Source organism: Toxotes jaculatrix, chromosome 14 (genome assembly GCF_017976425.1).
Source record: "Toxotes jaculatrix isolate fToxJac2 chromosome 14, fToxJac2.pri, whole genome shotgun sequence".
In the NCBI taxonomy this organism is placed as follows: Eukaryota; Metazoa; Chordata; class Actinopteri; family Toxotidae; genus Toxotes; species Toxotes jaculatrix.
Window position 1 is genome coordinate 21,037,731 of NC_054407.1, and position 23,195 is coordinate 21,060,925.

The 23,195-nt window shown below is 37.6% G+C and overlaps 1 protein-coding gene across 1 annotated transcript in view; it reads right to left on the reverse strand.

Annotated features, from left to right (window-relative positions):
- Window positions 1-23,195, reverse strand: part of st6galnac5a (ST6 (alpha-N-acetyl-neuraminyl-2,3-beta-galactosyl-1,3)-N-acetylgalactosaminide alpha-2,6-sialyltransferase 5a) — a 72,959-nt gene that overhangs the window by 11,747 nt on the left and 38,017 nt on the right. The window contains exon 3 of the mRNA XM_041054620.1: window positions 1,113-1,525. Within this exon, the coding sequence (XP_040910554.1) occupies window positions 1,113-1,525 (413 nt within the window). The remainder of the gene's footprint in view (window positions 1-1,112; window positions 1,526-23,195) is intronic.

Sequence of the window (23,195 nt, forward strand, 5' to 3'; positions counted from 1 at the left end):
TGCTGTACAGCATTTGTGAAGCATTAATCATGCACAAGAGTTTTTAATTTGAGGGTACAAATTAATCGTAATTCGTATTACGAAGTGATTTGCAGAAATGATCAAAAACTGTTCTGTTACCACTTGAAGACAGATGATTTTGGAGCTCCATGGAGAAATCTATTACTGCTAAGAGAAACCAACTTCGTGCCTCCTCTTGCAGCTTATTTGAGCAGGTCCAGGTGCTCATTTTACAGAGTTCTCAGAATAACTACACCATGATCACCTACATTGATGATAAATGACTGATCTGGTCTTTTAACCAAACAAAGCATGACCACAACACGGCTGTTCCCTGAAAGTCAATGAGTTTTTAACTGCTTCACAGTATACAGAACAGTTCTGAGCAGGCTGTAAACTTTACAAACCAAGTGTTGTCTTAAAATGACCGAGTCACAAAACTGTCATGTTAGTATTTTAGAACTCGGCTATGACCAAGATGCCAACTTTTACTTTCCCTGTGTGGAAATCTCATTTTCAATCTTCATGTTTTCTAGATGTTGAAACACGTTCACATGTGAGTTTTTAGGTAGAACATGAGAATCATGGTGTGAAGCGGCTGAACTGGCACTATATCTGCATGGGAGTGAATGAGACATTACTCTCATTATTTGTAGAAGACATCACTAATAATGTCTTTATAAAAATCAAAAATATTACCAACCAATAACCAATTCATATGTTAAGGATGAAAAACATCAATCACAATTTCCAAGAGACTAAAGCTATTTTGTCAAATTGCATAATTGGTCTGACCACAGTTGAGAATCCAAAGATATTTAATTTCCGTTGATACAAAACTGAAAAAGCAGCAAATCCTGACATCTGAAAATGTTAAACCGACAAATGTTTGGAATACTTCCGTGATAAACTTTTTTCTTTATCTTTCTTTTAAAGTGTTGACAATTAATTTTCTGTTGCTTGACTAATCCATTATTTAATTGTTTCAGCACTACTGTAACTACATTTGGTAAATACGCTGTCTTCTGTGCATCTCATACTCAGAATCAGAATAGCTTCCTCCTTACAGAATTCATGTACATTCACTGTGACAGAGGCGGTAACACCCTCACCTGTCCTTTCCCGTCTCCTTCTTGAAGAGCTCGTCAAACTGCAGCATCTTCTGCCAGGAGATGATGTACACTTTGAGTTTAGGCAGCACCTGGTTCATCAGCCTCAGGTTGTTGTACACCAGGCCCTTCCCATCACGCCTCATGTAGCTGCTAGGGCCCCAGAAGATGAACACTGTGTCCTGGCTGGCATTGAGCAACTCGTGGCGACTCCGCAGGACCCTCTGCATGCTGGAGTGAGCAATGACACGCAGGGAGGTTTGGCGGCCAACGTCGCGGGCGTAACCCCTGGTGGTGGGGGCGTCATTCATGCGGATGACGCACTCGGCCCGGTCAATCTCTTCACCCCGACGGCCTCCGATGAGGTGACCTGAGCTGGTCACCAGGGCACAGGTCTGGCAGTGCATCCTGAGAGGCTGATTGGTGGAGGCAGGAGAGGAAAAACAGAAATGAAGTAAACAGAGAAAAACTTTTTCTTACAAATAGCTACAGTGCAACCAAATATTTGGCCTCCTAATCCCTGGTGGAGGCACCAGCAGCACTGCAAGCAGAATTTTTATGTTAGTTTTGCACCATATTTATAATAAAGTCTACAAACTTTTTTTTTTCAGAAGTCAAAAATGCTCTGAAAGTTCTGTTTAGCACTGGTTTACACAGAATATGCAAAGCAGACAGAACTGCACACCTAAGGGAACTTTAGTAAAAAGCTTCACTATGTGTTTGAGGTAGAAAATGCTTTGTTGACAAATGGGTAGCGACAGAGCCTCCTGGGTATGTGTAGCTTGTCATATTGCTTTGCGATTGGTAGAAACCCCGGGGTCTTACAAAGGATTCACCTTAAATCTTTCTCCCACTTGCACACAACAGAGGAGTGTGTGTTTACCTTCAACACTGTCGTTCTGATGCATAAAATTCACGTGGAATGCTTTTTAAATATGAACCTATAAAGTATTTAGCATTGAGTATTCCAAGCGCTTTATTAGGAACATATACTAATACTGGGTAGTTCCTCCCTTTGCTTTCAAAACAGCCTCAGTTCTTTGTGGCATAGATTGCACAAGATCTTGGAAACTTTCCTGTGAGATTCTGCTCCGTGTTGACACGATTGCATCACGTCGTTTCTGTAGATTTGTCAGCTGCACATTCAGGCTGTCAATCTCCTGTTGTGCCACATCTCAACTGTGTTCTACTGGATTCGGATTGGGGTGGGGGCTGGGGTGGGGGCTGAAGGACACAGAACTCATTGTCGTGTTCATGAATTCAGTTTGAGAAGGCTTTTGCTTTGTGACATGGAGCATTTTCATGCTGTAAGTAGCCATAAGAAGATGGTAAACTGTGGCCATACAGGGATGCACATGATCAGCAGCAATATTCAGTACTGTGGCATTCAAACCATGATTGACTGGCATTAAGTGACATGGAGACGTAGTTTTCTGCTGGACACGTTGTGTATTCTGAGATGCTTTTCTTGCTCACCACAGTTGTAAAGTGTGGTTATCTGAGTTACCATATGTGAGCTCCAACCAGTCTGGTCCTTCTCCTCTGACCTCTCCCATCAACAACATGTTTCCGTCTGCAGAAATGCCGCCCACTGAATGCTTTTTGTTTTTGGCTCCACTCTGAGTAAACTGTAGAGACTGTTGTGTGTGAACGTCCCAGGAGATCAGCAGTTTGCAGAGACACTCAAACCAGCCCATCTGGCACCAACAATCATGCCACGGTCAAAGTCACTGAGATCACATTTTCTCCCCATTCTGATGTTTGATGTGAATATTAACCGAAGCTCCTGACCTGTATCTGAACGATTTTAATACACTGCACTGCTGCCACATGATTGGCTGATTGGATACTTGGATAAAAACATAGGTGTAAAGTGCCGGATGAGTGTATTTGATATAGGAGCCTCATGAATGATACTAATGATAATAACATAACACAGTATAGATGATGAATATGAGGATTAGCTATCTTTTTTTTCTACAGCCTGCTCATTTGAGGCTGTGCATGTGCATAAATCTTTTACACAGGCTTATTTGTGTATGTTAAGCTGCTCTATATGTTAGTGGTGTGTGTGAGGCTGCTGCACACGTGCTTTGTAGATTCTCCTTGCTTCCACACAGACCCCTGCACTGAAAATCAATGAAATGCATACCAAGACTGCAGAGCCCTCTAATGTCCCCTGAAATATCTCCCCTGCAAAAATATCGTGGTTGTTTACATTCTTATAGCTATAGCAAATTTACATTTTCATGGCATTAACAAGAACAAATGATTATCGCTGGATGTGTGCGAGGGTGGGGGGAAGAAGTGTCATTATCATCCTCATCTGCTGACTTGGACTTAGTGGCAGATTACCAGCAGAACAGGCTCATTTGGTTAATGAGACTTCAAGGAGCAGGAAGAAAGGGAGCTAGAGAGAGATGCAAAAGAGGTGGGAAAGAAACGGAAGACAGAGCGAAGTGAGAGAGAAGTGATAAAAACAAGGAAAAGGAAAAGATGGGCAAAAGAGATATGTGGAGGCAGTGAGAGCCACCCTGGTGCCAAAGTGTTTGATGAAATGTTGAGCTAATGAGGTCCTGGCGGTCTACAACATCACCAGCCACAGCAGCAGCAGCATCCATCCATTCCTCCCATCTCCCCCTGCCCTTCCCTCTCCCACCTGGCAGCGCCTTGACAGCCAATCTGGCTGAAGCTACGGCACCAGTGGAGCAGGTCAGAAATCCCATTTTCACCCAGGGGCTTTTAAGTGGCTCCACAGACCCTATTCTCTCTTCCTCTGTCTCACGGAGAATTTAAGTGGGCCTTGCTGGCCAGAATTGGCCTCTTCAGGGAGCTTGGTCAGGCTATTACCGAGAAATAGGCTGGATGGTCTGGACAAGGCTCTCCATTTCAGCCGGAATTATGTGACCCGTCCACTATGATGGCTTGGGTTGAGGCGATGGAGTCGAGGTAAACTGTAACGTATCCCAGAACTGGCTGTGAGAGTTTTCCGACTCCCAAAAACTGAAAAAAATTTATCCTCGACAAAACTCCAGTGAGAGCCTGCTCTGCTCAATGATTCATGCTATAAATGGTTCATAATTCAAGACACATTCATCATTTATGAATCTGAAATCACTGGCTTTGTTCTTCCAAAAGGAAAAAAAAACCTTTGATCATAATTAAAAGATTTACAATGTCTAAACTGTTAGTGTTAAGTGTTATTTATTTATTTATTTATTTTAAGCGTATTCCAGCAGTGTCTAGTTACAACACCTGATCAAAGCTGTGATCAGTGAAGGACTCCAGTGATTTCTCAGACTAAATAATATATTGTGATTACTGTTAGGATTTTTTGTCTTACTGGGGCGGTAAAAATAGGTAGAAGAAAGAAGAAAAATTACAATTTTCAGGAAATGTTTTTCAGGAGCCGTTTACGTTGTTAAATTCACAATCATGCAACATGATCCATGTTTCCTGTACAAATTGAGTGATGTCTGGTTGGAGATGGATTTCGAGGCAGGGAAGAGTCATTCTGAAATAGGTGGTGTTGAACAACAAATTGTGTGATTCTTTAGGGAGTGAAAGGTAGTCTTATCTATTATATGCCTACTTTGCAGTTGTGCCTGTTCATGATTTTTCACAACAAGATTTTAAATCGTTAAGATTTTACAGAAACGCACATTATTTCATCGTTTTTTGGAAGAACAAGTATTTCTGATACTTTAAGTACATTTGGCTGATAATAGGGGATTTCATACAGTACAGTGTTATAAAAGTGCATCATTCTGCATCACCTCCTGACTAGTTGTTGTCTGACATAACAGGCTTTAACATGCGCATAATAGTTTTCAAACCAAGGGCACTGCAGTAAGTATAACATATCCCATCCATTAACAATTAGACAGAAATGATGAATTCAGCACCTATGCAAGTAGAGGCAGGACTGTGTATGTAGATACATCTATATGTAACTGTCAACTGTATGGTGTGTTTTCTCGTGAGAGGTAAACATGGGAGTAGGGGATTTTTAAGTAAACAGTATTTATTTGAATATTTTGTATTTTGTATTGTAAACAGTGTATATCATCCTTTCAAAATTAGCGCACAGAACTACAAAATCATTTCTCATTTCACAGTGAGATTCTCAGCCTAAGAGGGAGGAAAGGTAACCTTGTCCCACTTGTGGCGCACACCAGGAGCCTGCCCTGGTTTCATTAAGCCCATCCATCCATCCACAGTGACCTAGTAAAAGTACAAAAACACCAACATGCAGGCAGACAACAGCCTGTCACATCTCTGCTCCGCCTGCTGGAGCGACAACCCGGGCAGCGGGGGTCGCCCTCCTCTGTTTCCTCATACTGTCGGCATCTAAAACCACCTCTTCTTCCAGTGAGCCTGTCTTTCACTGGGCTGTATGAACCATCACTGCCTGCCCAACGCTTGCCCTGCCTGACTTCCTGACCCGAGGAAAGCATGGCTGTCAAAGCAATGGGGGATTAACCTTCAGATGGTTGAGGGGATGAAAGGGAGAGGGAGGATACCAGACCACCTGGGGAGGCGGGATCCTTGAGAGTGGAGGGAGACAGGGTGGGTGGGTGTTTGGTGATCAAAGAGAGATGTTGTGCTACTAGACATGGCTCTGGTGTTGATCAAAAACAAAATAAACATAGTCTTTGCCATTTAAAATGTTAAAATGCCCCCCCCCCCCCCCCAGGCTGTTTCAGACACCACGTGCAAGTCAGAGGGCTGGTATTATTGACTGGCATTTGGAGACCATGTACAAGAACGTGTAATTAAACAACAGAGGAGAATCAAAGCCAGAAAGAACTCATATAATCACACATTATTACTATGTGATTGTAATTGGAAAAGATTGTGCAGTTCGGCTTGCCTGATTGGCTTCGTGGTCAGCACCCGGAGCCCTTCGCTGCCCATGGGTAACACAGGCAATAATTGGCGGTTAAAACTCACATGGGTCTTAAGGGGCCATGAAATCAGCTTTAATTCCACAACCCCCCCCCCCCCCCCCCCCCCCCCCCCCCCTTTCCCCAACCAGCTCGGCCCCTTGAGGAAAAGACATACTTACACTGCAGTGAACCATTACACTTGACGTATGCCATACCCCCTCTGAGCGGAGAAATAGCATTTGAGTGTTGTTATTGATTTTGTGTGGGCGAATGCAGTGGGAAAGGGGATCGAGCGAGGGCTTAGTGAGGATGCCGGGTCTTCAAGGATGCGAAATGGAGGATATGGCCGGTGAATGTGAGCATTGAGAGGCAGCAATCATCCAGCCCAGCAGGATGCTGTCTGGCTGTCTAGTATCACCGAGAGATACCCCAACAGAACAGAGGATTTCCAGCCTCCTCCAGGCTGACCTTTAGGCTCGTCACAGACGTCTTTGTTTTCTGTAGCCTGCTCAGGAAGAAGACTTGTACCCACGGTCAGAAATTAACAGTGGCTTGAAGCAAAAATCTTGAAAGAAGGGGCCTAAATATACATCTGTAAGGGTCTTTTATTGTATGTTTCCCTGCTCAGGCAGTCAGTTGCTGACTGTGTTGTGAATGCAGCCTTTGTCCTCCATGGGTCATTCGTGACTGACAGTCTAGTGGGATATGGGTGAGAAAAACAAAGCAAGTTTTGATTGGAAAATACCAAAGACAGTCTACAGCAGAACAAAATGTTAGCACGTCATTGCAACAATAGAAACACGACTAAAGCCAGATTTATACTTCAAGCAAGTGGTGTAGGTTTTAATTTACAGCGCCAGTGCAGCATTAGTCGGCTGTATTGTATGTGATCCAGTCGTACTGCGCTTTAATTACATTTCCTACAGTAACTGTGTTTATATTATTTAATTTCTATTGTTCTTAGAGCAAAGGTCTGTCCTGGTTTGTTAGAGAATATGAGACTTTCCTGTCACTGTATTTATGCTGTTTTATTCACTGTGATAGAGCGTAGAGATCCTGAGGGGAACATCCAACAGCTGCTGTGATATTTCACTTTAATCTACCAATGTCAACCTAATGGTGGCGCTAGAGGAAAAGTCACTGGATCATCACAGTCACTGAGTATCCTCTGGGAATCAATGTCTGTACAAAATTTCATGGCAATAGATCTGCTACAAACGTTGCTCGGCGGGTGGTGAACTGACAGACATTGCAATGCCCACAGCCATGACCTTAGCATGGCTAATAAACCTAAACAGCAAACGACAGCAGTAGTAACAAATAAAACAGAATTTGTTATTAAAAATCCTCAAACAAAATAATAAACCATGCAGGGTGGTGGACAGATTGGTTGGACTAAAAGAAACCAGCTGTCTGTAACAGCGGGGTAAAGTTAAAACGTATCTCACTGGGATAAATCGAATGTATTTTTGCAATGCTAATGCATTATTTCATCAGTCAGTAAAACTGCCTGTGAAAAAGACCATAAAAACTCTAAAATCAGATAAAGGGAGAAAATGCCCCGTAAAATAACTTAATTTCTTAAGCTGCTCCCTACTGTGAGAGCCAAAATGTGCAATTTATGATATGAGATGATTAAAAGGAGAAGAAGGGCGCAGTGTGGGGAGGGGGGTGGGGGTTTAGTGGAGGGATGGAAGCAGAAATGCAAGGGTAAAGAAGTGAAATGGACAGGGATATAGAGAGTGAAACAGTAAATGAACAGAGAATTAACGAATGGAGAAACAAAACACCAATTAGAATCGATAGCGGCAAAGGAGGAACGGATGGGAGGTGCTGTACAGTTACCAATTAGAGTAGGATCTCAACAGCTGGAGGCAACAGCAGAGAGAGAAAAAAAGTCAATTCTGTTATGGCAGTAAAGGCACTCTATTCAGTGGAGAATCAAACCCGCTTCTATTGTGCTGATGAGCGTTGGCACACACACACACAGGCTCCGCAGGTTGAGTGCTGCAGGGCAGAGTCGATGGAGGAGGGCTTATTTGGCGCCGTTTGTCCGGCATGCATGTTTGACCAGTCATTAGAGAGAGCTGAGGTGGGAAGTAAGAGCTGCCGAGAACTAATGAAGACGAGGAGAGGAGGAGGAAGAGGGGGAGGGAGTGGATATCGAAACATGGGCAATTAGGGATTCCAGCGGTCAGCAGTCATACTCCAGGTTGACAGCTCCTGCTGCTCTAACGCACTGGTCTTAATTAGGGCAGAGTTTTCTGTGGCACCTTGAAAAGAAGATATCTTTGATGGAGGGCAATTATCTACTTGAGGGAAAAAAATAGCATCTGACCCAAAAAGAAGGTAATGAAAACCCATTGATAGAGGTTGAGAATGTTTTTTGGATAAGTGACAGAGCTGATGATCTTGTTAGGAGGGCGCTGGTTGAAACAAGAGCTGATATCATGCATAGCGTTTGAAGAAGAGGGGAGATTGGCGGCGAAGCTCTGATCTTCAAAGCAAGCAGGAGCATACAGAGAGCTCTTCACTGTGTGTGTGTGTGTGTGTGTGTGTGCTGTAAATATGTGGGATGGATAGAGATTCAACTCAGACAGAGCCACAGAGTGAAGATTTAATGATTTAATAAGTGCCTGTATGCACGTTTGTGATCAAAGTTAAAGTGTATGGCCATTGGAGAAGGATGCAACAGTTTAGAGGACATCAAACCGTCTCTCTCTCTCTAGAGGACTATTAGGACTACAGCCTGAGTGGGGTTGGGGGGGGGATTATTAGTATAAAAATGACGTAAATCATTAAACAAAAACAGTTTTTATACTGTCAGTGGCAGCTCATAAAAACCTGGTTGACAAATTGATGGCTACCTGGTGCTGTCAAATAAACCAATCAATGTCTAAAAGCTGCATGTTAGGGGACACTTCTTCATTCACGGCGAGGTGTCCAGAGAGAGTTTCCACAGACGCATCAGTGACAAGTCTTAAATCAACTAAACAAAGAAACAGCGTGTTTTGAAATTTATCTTGACGAAAACAATGACACATTTCCTCTTATAGACTGCCATCTTGGATTCTGACAATCCTAGGACGTAGGTTGAGGGAAGCATTGTAGGACAGTTTGGGAACATCGCACCAAATGTTGTCCATCTAACACAGTGGGACTAACGGAGAAACAAGGCAGGCAAGTACATGGAAAGAAGAAAGACAGCTTTGAGAGCATTTGTTGTGTGTTAAAGTTCTTAAAACCACGTGTTTGTTTTTTTTTTAGAACTGTTTTCTTGGAGTCGTGCAAATACAAACTAAAACAACAGCACCAATCATTTATTCAAATAAGTGATTGCCCCTGGATGCCAATGTCATGCTACTTACAATAGCATACATAGCGTAGCATACTCTCAATACTTAAAAGAAAACATAGTGTTGATGTCCTGTGAAAGCCAAATCATAAACGTTTCAACAAATTAATGTTTCTGGAAAGCAGTAACGGCATAAGTGGCAATGTTATTCCCCAGCAAAAAGTGTTTACAGGTAAGGCTGAAAAACAACACTGCATTAGTAAAATAATGAAATATAATCCAGGAAGTGAAATCCATTTGAGAAATAGATCCATTAGTTTGAAAACGCTGCAAAGTGCTTTATGATACGATGAGAAGGGATTTTACAGCTCACAAAGACAGCACCAGAGAAGAATCAACCTCTCTATATTTCAGTTATGTACCAGGAATGTGCACTTACATGTATGTAATTGGCCATAGTAGTGTGTTATTGGATGATATTGCATTGTGATGTGACAAAGGCTGAACCAAGTTGAACCTTTTTGTTGAATAACCCTGTGTTTGTTTTCCAGAATCCTCTTAGAACGCAGTGCTTTTTCAGCTTGAACGCGGCTTTACTCAGAGCCATAATTGGCTCGGAGTACAAAACATGTCCAGAGTTCATGCACTGTCTCCAACTAAAAATTCACATTGGTTCAGTTTAAAATGTTGAAGACAACATTTTAGGCAGAGATTTTATTTATGCTGCATCCATCGCAAGATTATCTGTCTGTACACTGTCGCTTTGTCCCTTTGAACAAAAGTTGTAGGATCATCTCTATGCCACTTCCTTAATAAAACTTGCAGTGCTACAGTACTATTCTGGACTGCACGTTATTATACAGATGCTGCTATTATTGTGTCCACCCACATTGAATCCACAGCTTAATTTCCGTCTCACACTCGTCTCCCTGCACCGCTTCCCCAATCAGAAATGCCCTTGTACCCCAAACACCTCTGCAGCTCATGTGCAGCACGACTCTTCCCCGAGGGCAAGACTCCGTGTCATTAAACCTTAACTCTCCCCACCACCCGCACAAAAAGGTGCAAAGAACAGTGCTGAATCTCTGTCCTTTCCCTCTCTTTTCTCTCAGATAAAAAGTGAACCTCCTCTGCCTCTTCTTCCTCACCTCGTCTGGTGTGGGTGACCTGGAGAGGAGAACAAACAGCTCCTCTCGCCGTGAGTTTCTATTAGTATGAGCAGCTGGAAAGACCGGACCCAGGCAGCCCAACGTGTCAAGACAGTGGGAGTGTGGAGACAATCGAGTTGCAGCTTGTTACAACACACACTCCTTTGCCTTAATTGGCTCCATATCAGCCTGCTAGCCACTGGTGCAGACTGTACAATGATGCAGCCATTGCTTGTCTGCATAACCTCCGCCCAGATAGAAGAGGAGAGAGCTACTGCTGTGAGGACCACACAGACACATCCCTGTAGGAGTGATTGCCTTGGCATGAATACAAAAGATGAGGTGCAATTTACCAGGTCAGAGAATCTCTCCTTCTTCCCACTTTTTGCTCTGAAATTGCAGCAGTAGGTGGCGAGCGGAGAAGACAGAAGAGGAAAAAGCCAGGAGGAAATGACAGGGGGACATTAGGAAGAGAGAGGGAGCGAGACAGATGGGATAAAGAGGAAGAGAGAGGGGGAGAATGGAGGGGTGGTGAGAGATGGAGGAGGGCTGGGGGAGGGGGGGAGTAAAATGAAAGGCAATCTGATATGGATGAAAAAGAGAAGCAAGAAAAAGGAGTGGCTGTCAGAGAAAGAAGCACTTTGGAGACCAAGAAATGTAGGCCAGGACCTTCAGAGAGACATGGAGGGATTTCAGGGGCATCGTTTGATGAAGAAAAGTTAGACGTTCGCACCCTTCTACTTCGCAGCTGGACTGAAGTTGTGTTATCTGATGAGGTCATTATGCGAGCGCAAAGCGGTGGCCTTGCAAATACCATTAGAACATCTGCAAGATTTCCCTTCCTGAGCGCATCTGCACACCCGAAGTCAATTCTGTGTTGGAGGAGATTTCACATTTACAAGTGAGCTCACGGCAGCCTTCATCAGCACACCGTTTATCGATTTGCTGGGCTGATATGTTCCCATAATCCTCTCAGATCAGTTGTTGGGAGTGATAGGCATGGTTATTGCCCAGCGCGGCGTGGTAAACAATGGAGTGAATCAATAATGAGAAGATGATCTTGTTAAGAGAAGTCTGGTGAGAGTAATGACTTGGTGGAGACGTCTGAGAGCAAGTGCCGTGATTTCATTTTCACATCACGTCCACCGCTGCACTGCAAAAGTCCCTTTTCTACACAAGATACAGCGAGTTGAAAATGAAACTGAAAGATAAAAGGTGCAGCATAATCCTAGTGTGGAGCCGAATATATGCATGGGTAGGGACAGCGGGAGGAAATTTGAATATGGCACTCAGACGAACTGTTAACCGTCAAACTCAAGATGACAAGTTTGTTGTGAACAAGGGCAAACAGGCAATTTTCTCACCAACGCAAAAAACTTCTTCTTCCAGACTGGAGACTGGCTGTTAAATCTTGGAGAGCGAGTGTAATAAATCCCGTCGAACTAAATCCCAAAGGAGCAATTACTGTTGTGTTCTCACAATATAACAACAAGCCTGAGAAAAACAAAAAGAAGACATCAATAATACATCGCCAATACTACAGTGTCTATGTTGGGGAAAGCTGTGCTTCCTTCTGAAAACATTTTCAATAGTAAATATTCGAGCTGGAGTGTGTCCATTATGTGCTAGAACAGAGGATAATGAGAGACAGTAACCAGAAAGGGTATGCGTGGGTAAGTGTGTGTGTGAGTGTGTCTCTGTATAAAACACCAGCTGCCAGTGACAACACTTGTCAAGCAGGCAGAATCTCCAGGGAGGCAACAGATTTCATATTGGCAAGCAGGACACGTGAGAGTGTCTTTCAATCTCTCTTTGCTGGTGTACGTGTTTTTGTGCATGAATGTGTAAAAGGTGAAGTAATTACATTTACTCAAACGCTGCACCTAAATAAAGTTAGAGGTACTTGTACTTTACTCAAATATCTACATTTACGTTACTTTATACTTGTAGCGGACTGCATTTCAACAAAGCAAGATGGAAACAGACTCAGAGCATAAGTTGTGATGTCAAAGACAAAAAATGGAGGCAGACAGAAACATCCGATGTGTGTGGATCATGAAGCAAACATGGATGACATATTTCTGTCACGTTTTCATCCTGGTTTTCCACTGTTTGAGGTTTGATTGGCACTTTTTTAATTTATATCATCTCTGGATTGTCTGAGAATTTGGTTTGGTTAAAACTTAATGAGATGTTAACTGTTCCACAAGAGAGTGATTTCCCCTCTAAACCTCTCAGATAAGTTCAGTAAAGTAGAAGTTCAAGGAAGCAAAAGTATCCAGTTTCACAAAAAGCAAAGATGAGAGAAAAGTCCCAGAAAAATGAATGAAGATTTGTGCAGAAGAACTTTGCCCTTTTAATCCTCTCACAACCCTTCAGATTCATCGTGCAACTATTTTGAGGGACACTGATGCATTACTTTAAGTTCACTTTGCTGACAATTGTTATTATGTGCTTTTATTTAAATAGAATTTTAAATGCAGGACTTTGACTTGTCCTGGAGTATTTTTACATTATGGTTTTGATGCGTTTACTTCTGAGATACTTACTTAATGAGAATCTGAGAATTTCTTTCACTGCTGAGTGTGCAAAGTAAGATTACCCATATTAATAATAATAATGTTGATAAGCCCATCTGCATGACAAAGCTTAAATTCCCAGTTCAACCAGGTGGAGCTTAGGGAGAGGAGGAGAGCTTGTTTATGCTTTTTTCTGCTGCATTCCCAAAGACACAGACTTTTAATAGTGAAACGCTAATGAAATGAATCACAATACTAATGTTTAGTGCCAAGGTAATGCCTATTCATTTACTTAATGGATATGCACCTGAGATGCGATAATAGCCAGACTGGTGAATAGGAACATGCGAGTGAGAGTAACATTTACACTGGTTGAGCTTCACAGTCAAAGAAATCGTTCCTGCCAGCAGCTCTGGATCCAACTCACATCTCTAAATGGCTGTTTAGTGGTTGCTTTTTTCATCTTTTCACCAAGGTGATGAGCCTCCCCCACAAACACAGGCTCATTAGTCTAATCCTGAGTGTATTCTATCTAGCAGGAATTCATAAAGACACAAACAATGTGCACATGCATGCTAACATCTTTCTGGCAGGGAGGTGCTCCCACATCACTTTATCCCTTAATAAGCCCTGATCAGCCTTGTGCACGTTACCTCACGCTGAAGAAAAGGTGAGTATCACATAACTGCAGTGGTGGAGGAAGTACTCAAAGCACCAACACTACAATGGCAAAATACTTAAGTACAAATGAAATTCCTGCATTCAAAGTTTTACTTAGAAAGCATTATCACCAAAATGTACTCCGAGTATAAAAAGTACTCGCTCTGCAGAAAAATGGCCCCTGTGACCGATGTGTGATCATATATATTACTATATGAAACTATAACCATTTTTATGACATTTTGAGGCAGTTCTGAAAAATGACTTTTTTTGGCCGATTTTGATGCCTTACTATACTATGACGTTTTTTATGACATTTTGAGGCGAAATTTTTTTTTGACATTTTGTCTGATTTTGACGCCTTACTATACTATGACGTTTTTTATGACATTTTGGGGCGAAAATTTTTTTTTACTTTTTTTGTCCGATTTTGATGCCTTACTATACTATGACGTTTTTTATGACATTTTGAGGTCAAAATTTTTTTTGACTATTTTTGTCCGATTTTGACGCCTTACTATACTATGACGTTTTTTATGACATTTTGAGGTCAAAATTTTTTTTGACTTTTTTTGTCCGAATTTGACACCTTACTATACTATGACGTTTTTTATGACATTTTGAGGTCAAAAAAAAATTTGACTTTTTTTGTCCGATTTTGACGCCTTACTATACTATGACGTATTTTATGACATTTTGAGGTAAAAAAAAAATTGGACTTTTTTGTCCGATTTTGACGCCTTACTATACTATGACGTTTTTTATGACATTTTGAGGTCAAAAATTTTTTTGACTTTTTTTGGCCGATTTTGACGCCTTACTATACTATGACGTTTTTTTATGACATTTTGAGGCCAAAATTTTTTTTGACTTTTTTTGTCTGATTTTGACGCCTTACTATACTATGACGTTTTTTTATGACTTTTTGAGGTAAAAAAAAAAAAATTGACTTTTTTTGTCCGATTTTGACGCCTTACTATACTATGACGTTTTTTATGACATTTTGAGGTCAAAAAAAGTTTTGACTTTTTTTGTCCGATTTTGACGCCTTACTATACTATGACGTTTTTTATGACATTTTGAGGCCAAAATTTTTTTTGACTTTTTTTGTCCGATTTTGACGCCTTACTATACTATGACGTTTTTTATGACATTTTGAGGCGAAAATTTTTTTTGACATTTTTTGTCCGATTTTGACGCCTTACTATAGTATGACGTTTTTTATGACATTTTGAGGTCAAAAAAAATTTTGACTTTTTTTGTCCGATTTTGACGCCTTACTATACTATGACGTTTTTTATGACATTTTGAGGTCAAAAATTTTTTTGACTTTTTTTGGCCGATTTTGACACCTTACTATACTATGACGCTTTTTATGACATTTTGAGGTCAAAAAAAAAATTGACTTTTTTTGTCCGATTTTGACGCCTTACTATACTATGACGTTTTTTATGACATTTTGAGGTCAAAAAATTTTTGACTTTTTTTGTCCGATTTTGACGCCTTACAATACTATGACGTTTTTTATGACATTTTGAGGACAAAAAAAATGTTGACTTTTTTTGTCCGATTTTGACGCCTTACTATACTATGACATTTTTTATGACATTTTGAGGCCAAAACAAATTTTGACTTTTTTTTCCGATTTTGACGCCTTACTATACTATGACGTTTTTTATGACATTTTGAGGTAAAAAAAAAATGTTGACTTTTTTTGTCCGATTTTGACGCCTTACTATACTATGACGTTTTTTATGACATTTTGAGGTCAAAATTTTTTTTGACTTTTTTTGTCCGAATTTGACACCTTACTATACTATGACGTTTTTTCTGACATTTTGAGGTCAAAAAAAAATTTGACTTTTTTTGTCCGATTTTGACGCCTTACTATACTATGACGTATTTTATGACATTTTGAGGTAAAAAAAAAAATTGGACTTTTTTGTCCGATTTTGACGCCTTACTATACTATGACGTTTTTTATGACATTTTGAGGCCAAAAAATTTTTTTGACTTTTTTTGTCCGATTTTGACGCCTTACTATACTATGACGTTTTTTATGACATTTTGAGGCGAAAATTTTTTTTGACATTTTTTGTCCGATTTTGACGCCTTACTATACTATGACGTTTTTTATGACATTTTGAGGTCAAAAAAATTTTTGACTTTTTTTGGCCGATTTTGACGCCTTACTCTATAGTATGACGTTTTTTATGACATTTCGAGGTCAAAATTTTTTTTGACTTTTTTTGGCCGATTTTGACGCCTTACTATACTATGACGCTTTTTATGACATTTTGAGGTAAAAAAAAAAATTGACTTTTTTTGTCCGATTTTGACGCCTTACTATAGTATGACGTTTTTTATGACATTTTGAGGTCAAAAAAATTTTTGACTTTTTTTGTCCGATTTTGACGCCTTACTATACTATGACGTTTTTTATGACATTTCGAGGTCAAAAATTTTTTTGACTTTTTTTGGCCGATTTTGACGCCTTACTATACTATGACGCTTTTTATGACATTTTGAGGTCAAAAAAAAAATTGACTTTTTTTGTCCGATTTTGACGCCTTACTATACTATGACGTTTTTTATGACATTTTGAGGTCAAAAAATTTTTGACTTTTTTTGTCCGATTTTGACGCCTTACAATACTATGACGTTTTTTATGACATTTTGAGGACAAAAAAAATGTTGACTTTTTTTGTCCGATTTTGACGCCTTACTATACTATGACGTTTTTTATGACATTTTGAGGTCAAAAAAAAAATTGACTTTTTTTGTCCGATTTTGACGCCTTACTATACTATGACGTTTTTTATGACATTTTGAGGTCAAAAAGAAATTTGACTTTTTTTGGCCGAAAAAAACGCCTTACTATACTATGACGTTTTTTATGACATTTTGAGGTCAAAAAAAATTTTGACTTTTTTTGGCCGAAAAAAACTCCTTGCTATACTATGACGTTTTTTATGACATTTTGAGGTCAAAAAAAAATTTGACTTTTTTTGTCCGATTTTGACGCCTTACAATACTATGACGTTTTTTATGACATTTTGAGGACAAAAAAAATGTTGACTTTTTTTGTCCGATTTTGACGCCTTACTATACTATGACGTTTTTTATGACATTTTGAGGTGAAAAAAAAATTGACTTTTTTTGTCCGATTTTGACGCCTTACTATACTATGACGTTTTTTATGACATTTTGAGGTCAAAATTTTTTTTTGACTTTTTTTGGCCGATTTTGATGCCTTACTATACTATGACGTTTTTTATGACATTTTGAGGTCAAAAAGAAATTTGACTTTTTTTGGCCGAAAAAAACGCCTTACTATACTATGACGTTTTTTATGACATTTTGAGGTCAAAAAAAATTTTGACTTTTTTTGGCCGAAAAAAACGCCTTGCTATACTATGACGTTTTTTATGACATTTTGAGGTCAAAAAAAAAATTGACTTTTTTTGTCCGATTTTGACGCCTTACTATACTATGACGTTTTTTATGACATTTTGAGGTCAAAAATTTTTTTGACTTTTTTTGGCCGATTTTGACGCCTTACTATACTATGACGTTTTTTATGACATTTTGAGGTCAAAAAAATTTTTGACTTTTTTTGGCCGATTTTGACGCCTTACTATACTATGACGTTTTTTATGACATTTTGAGGTAAAAAAAAAAATTGACTTTTTTTGGCCGATTTTGACGCCTTACTATACTATGACGTTTTTTTATGACATTTTGAGGTCAAAAAAATTTTTGACTTTTTTTGGCCGATTTTGACGCCTTACTATACTATGACGTTTTTTATGACATTTTGAGGTCAAAAAAAATTTTGACTTTTTTTGGCCGAAAAAAAACGCCTTACTATACTATGACGTTTTTTATGACATTTTGAGGTCAAAAAAATTTTTGACTTTTTTTGGCCGATTTTGACGCCTTACTATACTATGACGTTTTTTATGACATTTTGAGGCCAAAAATTTTTTTGACTTTTTTTGGCCGATTTTGACGCCTTACTATACTATGACGTTTTTTATGACATTTTAAGGTCAAAAAAAAAATTGACTTTTTTTGGCTGATTTTGACGCCTTACTATACTATGACGTTTTTTTATGACATTTTGAGGTCAAAAAATTTTTTTTTGACTTTTTTTGGCCGATTTTGACGCCTTACTATACTATGACGTTTTTTATGACATTTTGAGGCCAAAATTTTTTTTGACTTTTTTTGGCCGATTTTGACGCCTTACTATAGTATGACGTTTTTTATGACATTTTGAGGTCAAAAAAATTTTTTGACTTTTTTTGTCCGATTTTGACGCCTTACTATACTATGACGTTTTTTATGACATTTTGAGGTCAAAAAAAATTTTGACTTTTTTTGTCCGATTTTGAAGCCTTACTATACTATGACGTTTTTTATGACATTTTGAGGTAAAAAAAAAAATTGACTTTTTTTGGCTGATTTTGACGCCTTACTATACTATGACGTTTTTTATGACATTTTGAGGTCAAAAATTTTTTTGACTTTTTTTGGCCGATTTTGACGCCTTACTATACTATGACGTTTTTTATGACATTTTGAGGTCAAAAAATTTTTTGACTTTTTTTGTCCGATTTTGACGCCTTACTATACTATGACGTTTTTTATGACATTTTGAGGCCAAATTTTTTTTTGACTTTTTTTGTCCGATTTTGACGCCTTACTATAGTATGACGTTTTTTATGACATTTTGAGGTCAAAAAAAATTTTGACTTTTTTTGTCCGATTTTGACGCCTTACTATACTATGACGTTTTTTATGACATTTTGAGGTCAAAAAAATTTTTGACTTTTTTTGTCCGATTTTGACGCCTTACAATACTATGACCTTTTTTTTGACATTTTGAGGACAAAAAAAATGTTGACTTTTTTTGGCCGATTTTGACGCCTTACTATACTATGACGTTTTTTATGACTTTTTGAGGCCAAAAAAATTTTTGACTTTTTTTTCCGATTTTGACGCCTTACTATACTATGACGTTTTTTATGACATTTTGAGGTCAAAAAAATTTTTGACTTTTTTTGGCCGATTTTGACGCCTTACTATACTATGACGTTTTTTATGACATTTTGAGGCCAAAATTTTTTTTGACTTTTTTTGGCCGATTTTGACGCCTTACTATACTATGACGTTTTTTATGACATTTTGAGGCGAAATTTTTTTTTGACATTTTTTGTCCGATTTTGACGCCTTACTATAGTATGACGTTTTTTATGACATTTTGAGGTCAAAAAATTTTTTGACTTTTTTTGTCCGATTTTGACGCCTTACTATACTATGACGTTTTTTATGACATTTTGAGGTCAAAATTTTTTTTGACTTTTTTTGGCCGATTTTGACGCCTTACTATACTATGACGTTTTTTATGACATTTTGAGGCGAAATTTTTTTTTGACATTTTTTGTCCGATTTTGACGCCTTACTATAGTATGACGTTTTTATGACATTTTGAGGTCAAAAAATTTTTTGACTTTTTTTGTCCGATTTTGACGCCTTACTATACTATGACGTTTTTTATGACATTTTGAGGTCAAAAAAATTTTTGACTTTTTTTGTCCGATTTTGACGCTTACTATACTATGACGTTTTTTATGACATTTTGAGGCCAAAATTTTTTTTGACTTTTTTTGGCCGATTTTGACGCCTTACTATACTATGACGTTTTTTATGACATTTTGAGGCGAAAATTTTTTTTGACATTTTTTGGCCGATTTTGACGCCTTACTATACTATGACGTTTTTTATGACATTTTGAGGCGAAAATTTTTTTTGACATTTTTTGTCCGATTTTGACGCCTTACTATAGTATGACGTTTTTTATGACATTTTGAGGTCAAAAAAAATTTTTACTTTTTTTGTCCGATTTTGACGCCTTACTATACTATGACGTTTTTTATGACATTTCGAGGTCAAAAAAATTTTTGACTTTTTTTGTCCGATTTTGACGCCTTACTATACTATGACGTTTTTTATGACATTTTGAGGTCAAAAAATTTTTTGACTTTTTTTGGCCGATTTTGACGCCTTACTATACTATGACGTTTTTTATGACATTTTGAGGTCAAAAAAATTTTTGACTTTTTTTGGCCGATTTTGACGCCTTACTATACTATGACGTTTTTTATGACATTTTGAGGTCAAAAAAATTTTTGACTTTTTTTGGCCGAAAAAAAACGCCTTACTATACTATGACGTTTTTTATGACATTTTGAGGCGAAAATTTTTTTTGACATTTTTTGTCCGATTTTGACGCCTTACTATAGTATGACGTTTTTTATGACATTTTGAGGTCAAAAAAATTTTTGACTTTTTTTGTCCGATTTTGACGCCTTACTATACTATGACGCTTTTTATGACATTTTGAGGTCAAAAAAAAAATTGACTTTTTTTGTCCGATTTTGACGCCTTACTATACTATGACGTTTTTTATGACATTTTGAGGTCAAAAAATTTTTGACTTTTTTTGTCCGATTTTGACGCCTTACAATACTATGACGTTTTTTATGACATTTTGAGGACAAAAAAAATGTTGACTTTTTTTGTCCGATTTTGACGCCTTACTATACTATGACGTTTTTTATGACATTTTGAGGTCAAAAAAAAAATTGACTTTTTTTGTCCGATTTTGACGCCTTACTATACTATGACGTTTTTTATGACATTTTGAGGTCAAAATTTTTTTTTGACTTTTTTTGGCCGATTTTGATGCCTTACTATACTATGACGTTTTTTATGACATTTTGAGGTCAAAAAGAAATTTGACTTTTTTTGGCCGAAAAAAACGCCTTACTATACTATGACGTTTTTTATGACATTTTGAGGTCAAAAAAAATTTTGACTTTTTTTGGCCGAAAAAAACGCCTTGCTATACTATGACGTTTTTTATGACATTTTGAGGTCAAAAAAAAAATTGACTTTTTTTGTCCGATTTTGACGCCTTACTATACTATGACGTTTTTTATGACATTTTGAGGTCAAAAATTTTTTTGACTTTTTTTGGCCGATTTTGACGCCTTACTATACTATGACGTTTTTTATGACATTTTGAGGTCAAAAAAAAAATTGACTTTTTTTGGCCGATTTTGACGCCTTACTATACTATGACGTTTTTTTATGACATTTTGAGGTCAAAAAAATTTTTGACTTTTTTTGGCCGATTTTGACGCCTTACTATACTATGACGTTTTTTATGACATTTTGAGGTCAAAAAAAATTTTGACTTTTTTTGGCCGAAAAAAAAACGCCTTACTATACTATGACGTTTTTTATGACATTTTGAGGTCAAAAAAATTTTTGACTTTTTTTGGCCGATTTTGACGCCTTACTATACTATGACGTTTTTTATGACATTTTGAGGTCAAAAAAAATTTTGACTTTTTTTGTCCAATTTTGACGCCTTACTATACTATGACGTTTTTTATGACATTTCGAGGTCAAAAAAATTTTTGACTTTTTTTGGCCGATTTTGACGCCTTACTATACTATGACGTTTTTTATGACATTTTGAGGTCAAAAAAATTTTTGACTTTTTTTGGCCGATTTTGACGCCTTACTATACTATGACGTTTTTTATGACATTTTGAGGTCAAAAAATTTTTTGACTTTTTTTGTCCGATTTTGACGCCTTACTATACTATGACGTTTTTTATGACATTTTGAGGTAAAAAAATAATTGACTTTTTTTGGCCGATTTTGACGCCTTACTATACTATGACGTTTTTTTATGACATTTTGAGGTCAAAAAAATTTTTGACTTTTTTTGGCCGATTTTGACGCCTTACTATACTATGACGTTTTTTATGACATTTTGAGGTCAAAAAAAATTTTGACTTTTTTTGGCCGAAAAAAAAACGCCTTACTATACTATGACGTTTTTTATGACATTTTGAGGCGAAAATTTTTTTTGACATTTTTTGTCCGATTTTGACGCCTTACTATAGTATGACGTTTTTTATGACATTTTGAGGTCAAAAAATTTTTTTGACTTTTTTTGTCCGATTTTGACGCCTTACTATACTATGACATTTTTTAATGACATTTTGAGGTCAAAAAAAATTTTTTTTGACTTTTTTTGGCCGATTTTGACGCCTTACTATACTATGACGTTTTTTATGACATTTTGAGGTCAAAAAAAAAATTGACTTTTTTTGGCTGATTTTGACGCCTTACTATACTATGACGTTTTTTATGACATTTTGAGGTCAAAAATTTTTTTGACTTTTTTTGGCCGATTTTGACGCCTTACTATACTATGACGTTTTTTATGACATTTTGAGGTCAAAAAAATTTTTGACTTTTTTTGTCCGATTTTGACGCCTTACTATACTATGACGTTTTTTATGACATTTTGAGGTCAAATTTTTTTTTGACTTTTTTTGTCCGATTTTGACGCCTTACTATACTATGACGTTTTTTATGACATTTTGAGGTCAAAAAAAATTTTGACTTTTTTTGGCCGATTTTGACGCCTTACTATACTATGACGTTTTTTATGACATTTTGAGGCCATACTAAAATATGACTTTTTTAGCGTATTTTGAAGCCTTATGACTAAAATACGGTCCAAAAACATGGACAGTGTACAAAAAGGGCCAGAACCTTCTGTATTTTTTGAGATGGCTAAGGTCCTTTAACATCTGCCGGACGATGCTGCGGATGTTCTATGAGTCTGTGGTGGCCAGCGCCATCCTGTATGCTGTTGTCTACCGGGGCAGCAGTCTGAAAGTGAAGGACACTAACAGACTCAACAAGATCATCAGGAAGGCCAGCCATGTTGTGGGAGAGGAACTGGACTCTAAAAATCACAGACTCATGCATACTGTGTATACTTAATTCTCGACCTCATGTACATATCTGAAAATATTAAGATGTCTTTGTCTTTCTAAATTTACATTATTCTGTCTATTTTTATATTATTTGTATTATATTGTTCTGTTTGATATTGGAGTGTATGTATACTGTATTACAAGGGAATACTGCAATATTCTACTTCACTTTCACTATACTATGCTTTCTATTTTTGATTCATTTCATTAATTTTATTTAATTTAGAAACATTTTTCTCTTGTGAACACAATCAATGTGCAATTTGCTTTTTGTCTTCTATTTCAAATGTGAGTTTTGCAAGAAAAAAAATAATTTCCCTACGGGGAAGAATAAAGTTTTTGTGATTCTGACTTTTGATTTTGACGCCTTACTATACTATGACGTTTTTTATGACATTTTGAGGTCAAAAAAATGTTTGACTTTTTTTGTCCGATTTTGACGCCTTACTATACTATGACGTTTTTTATGACATTTTGAGGTAAAAAAAAAATTGACTTTTTTTGGCCGATTTTGACGCCTTACTATACTATGACGTTTTTTATGACATTTTGAGGTAAAAAAAAAGTTGACTTTTTTTGGCCGATATTGACGCCTTACTATACTATGACGTTTTTTATGACATTTTGAGGTCAAAAAAAATGTTGACTTTTTTGGTCCGATTTTGACGCCTTACTATACTATGATGTTTTTTATGACATTTTGAG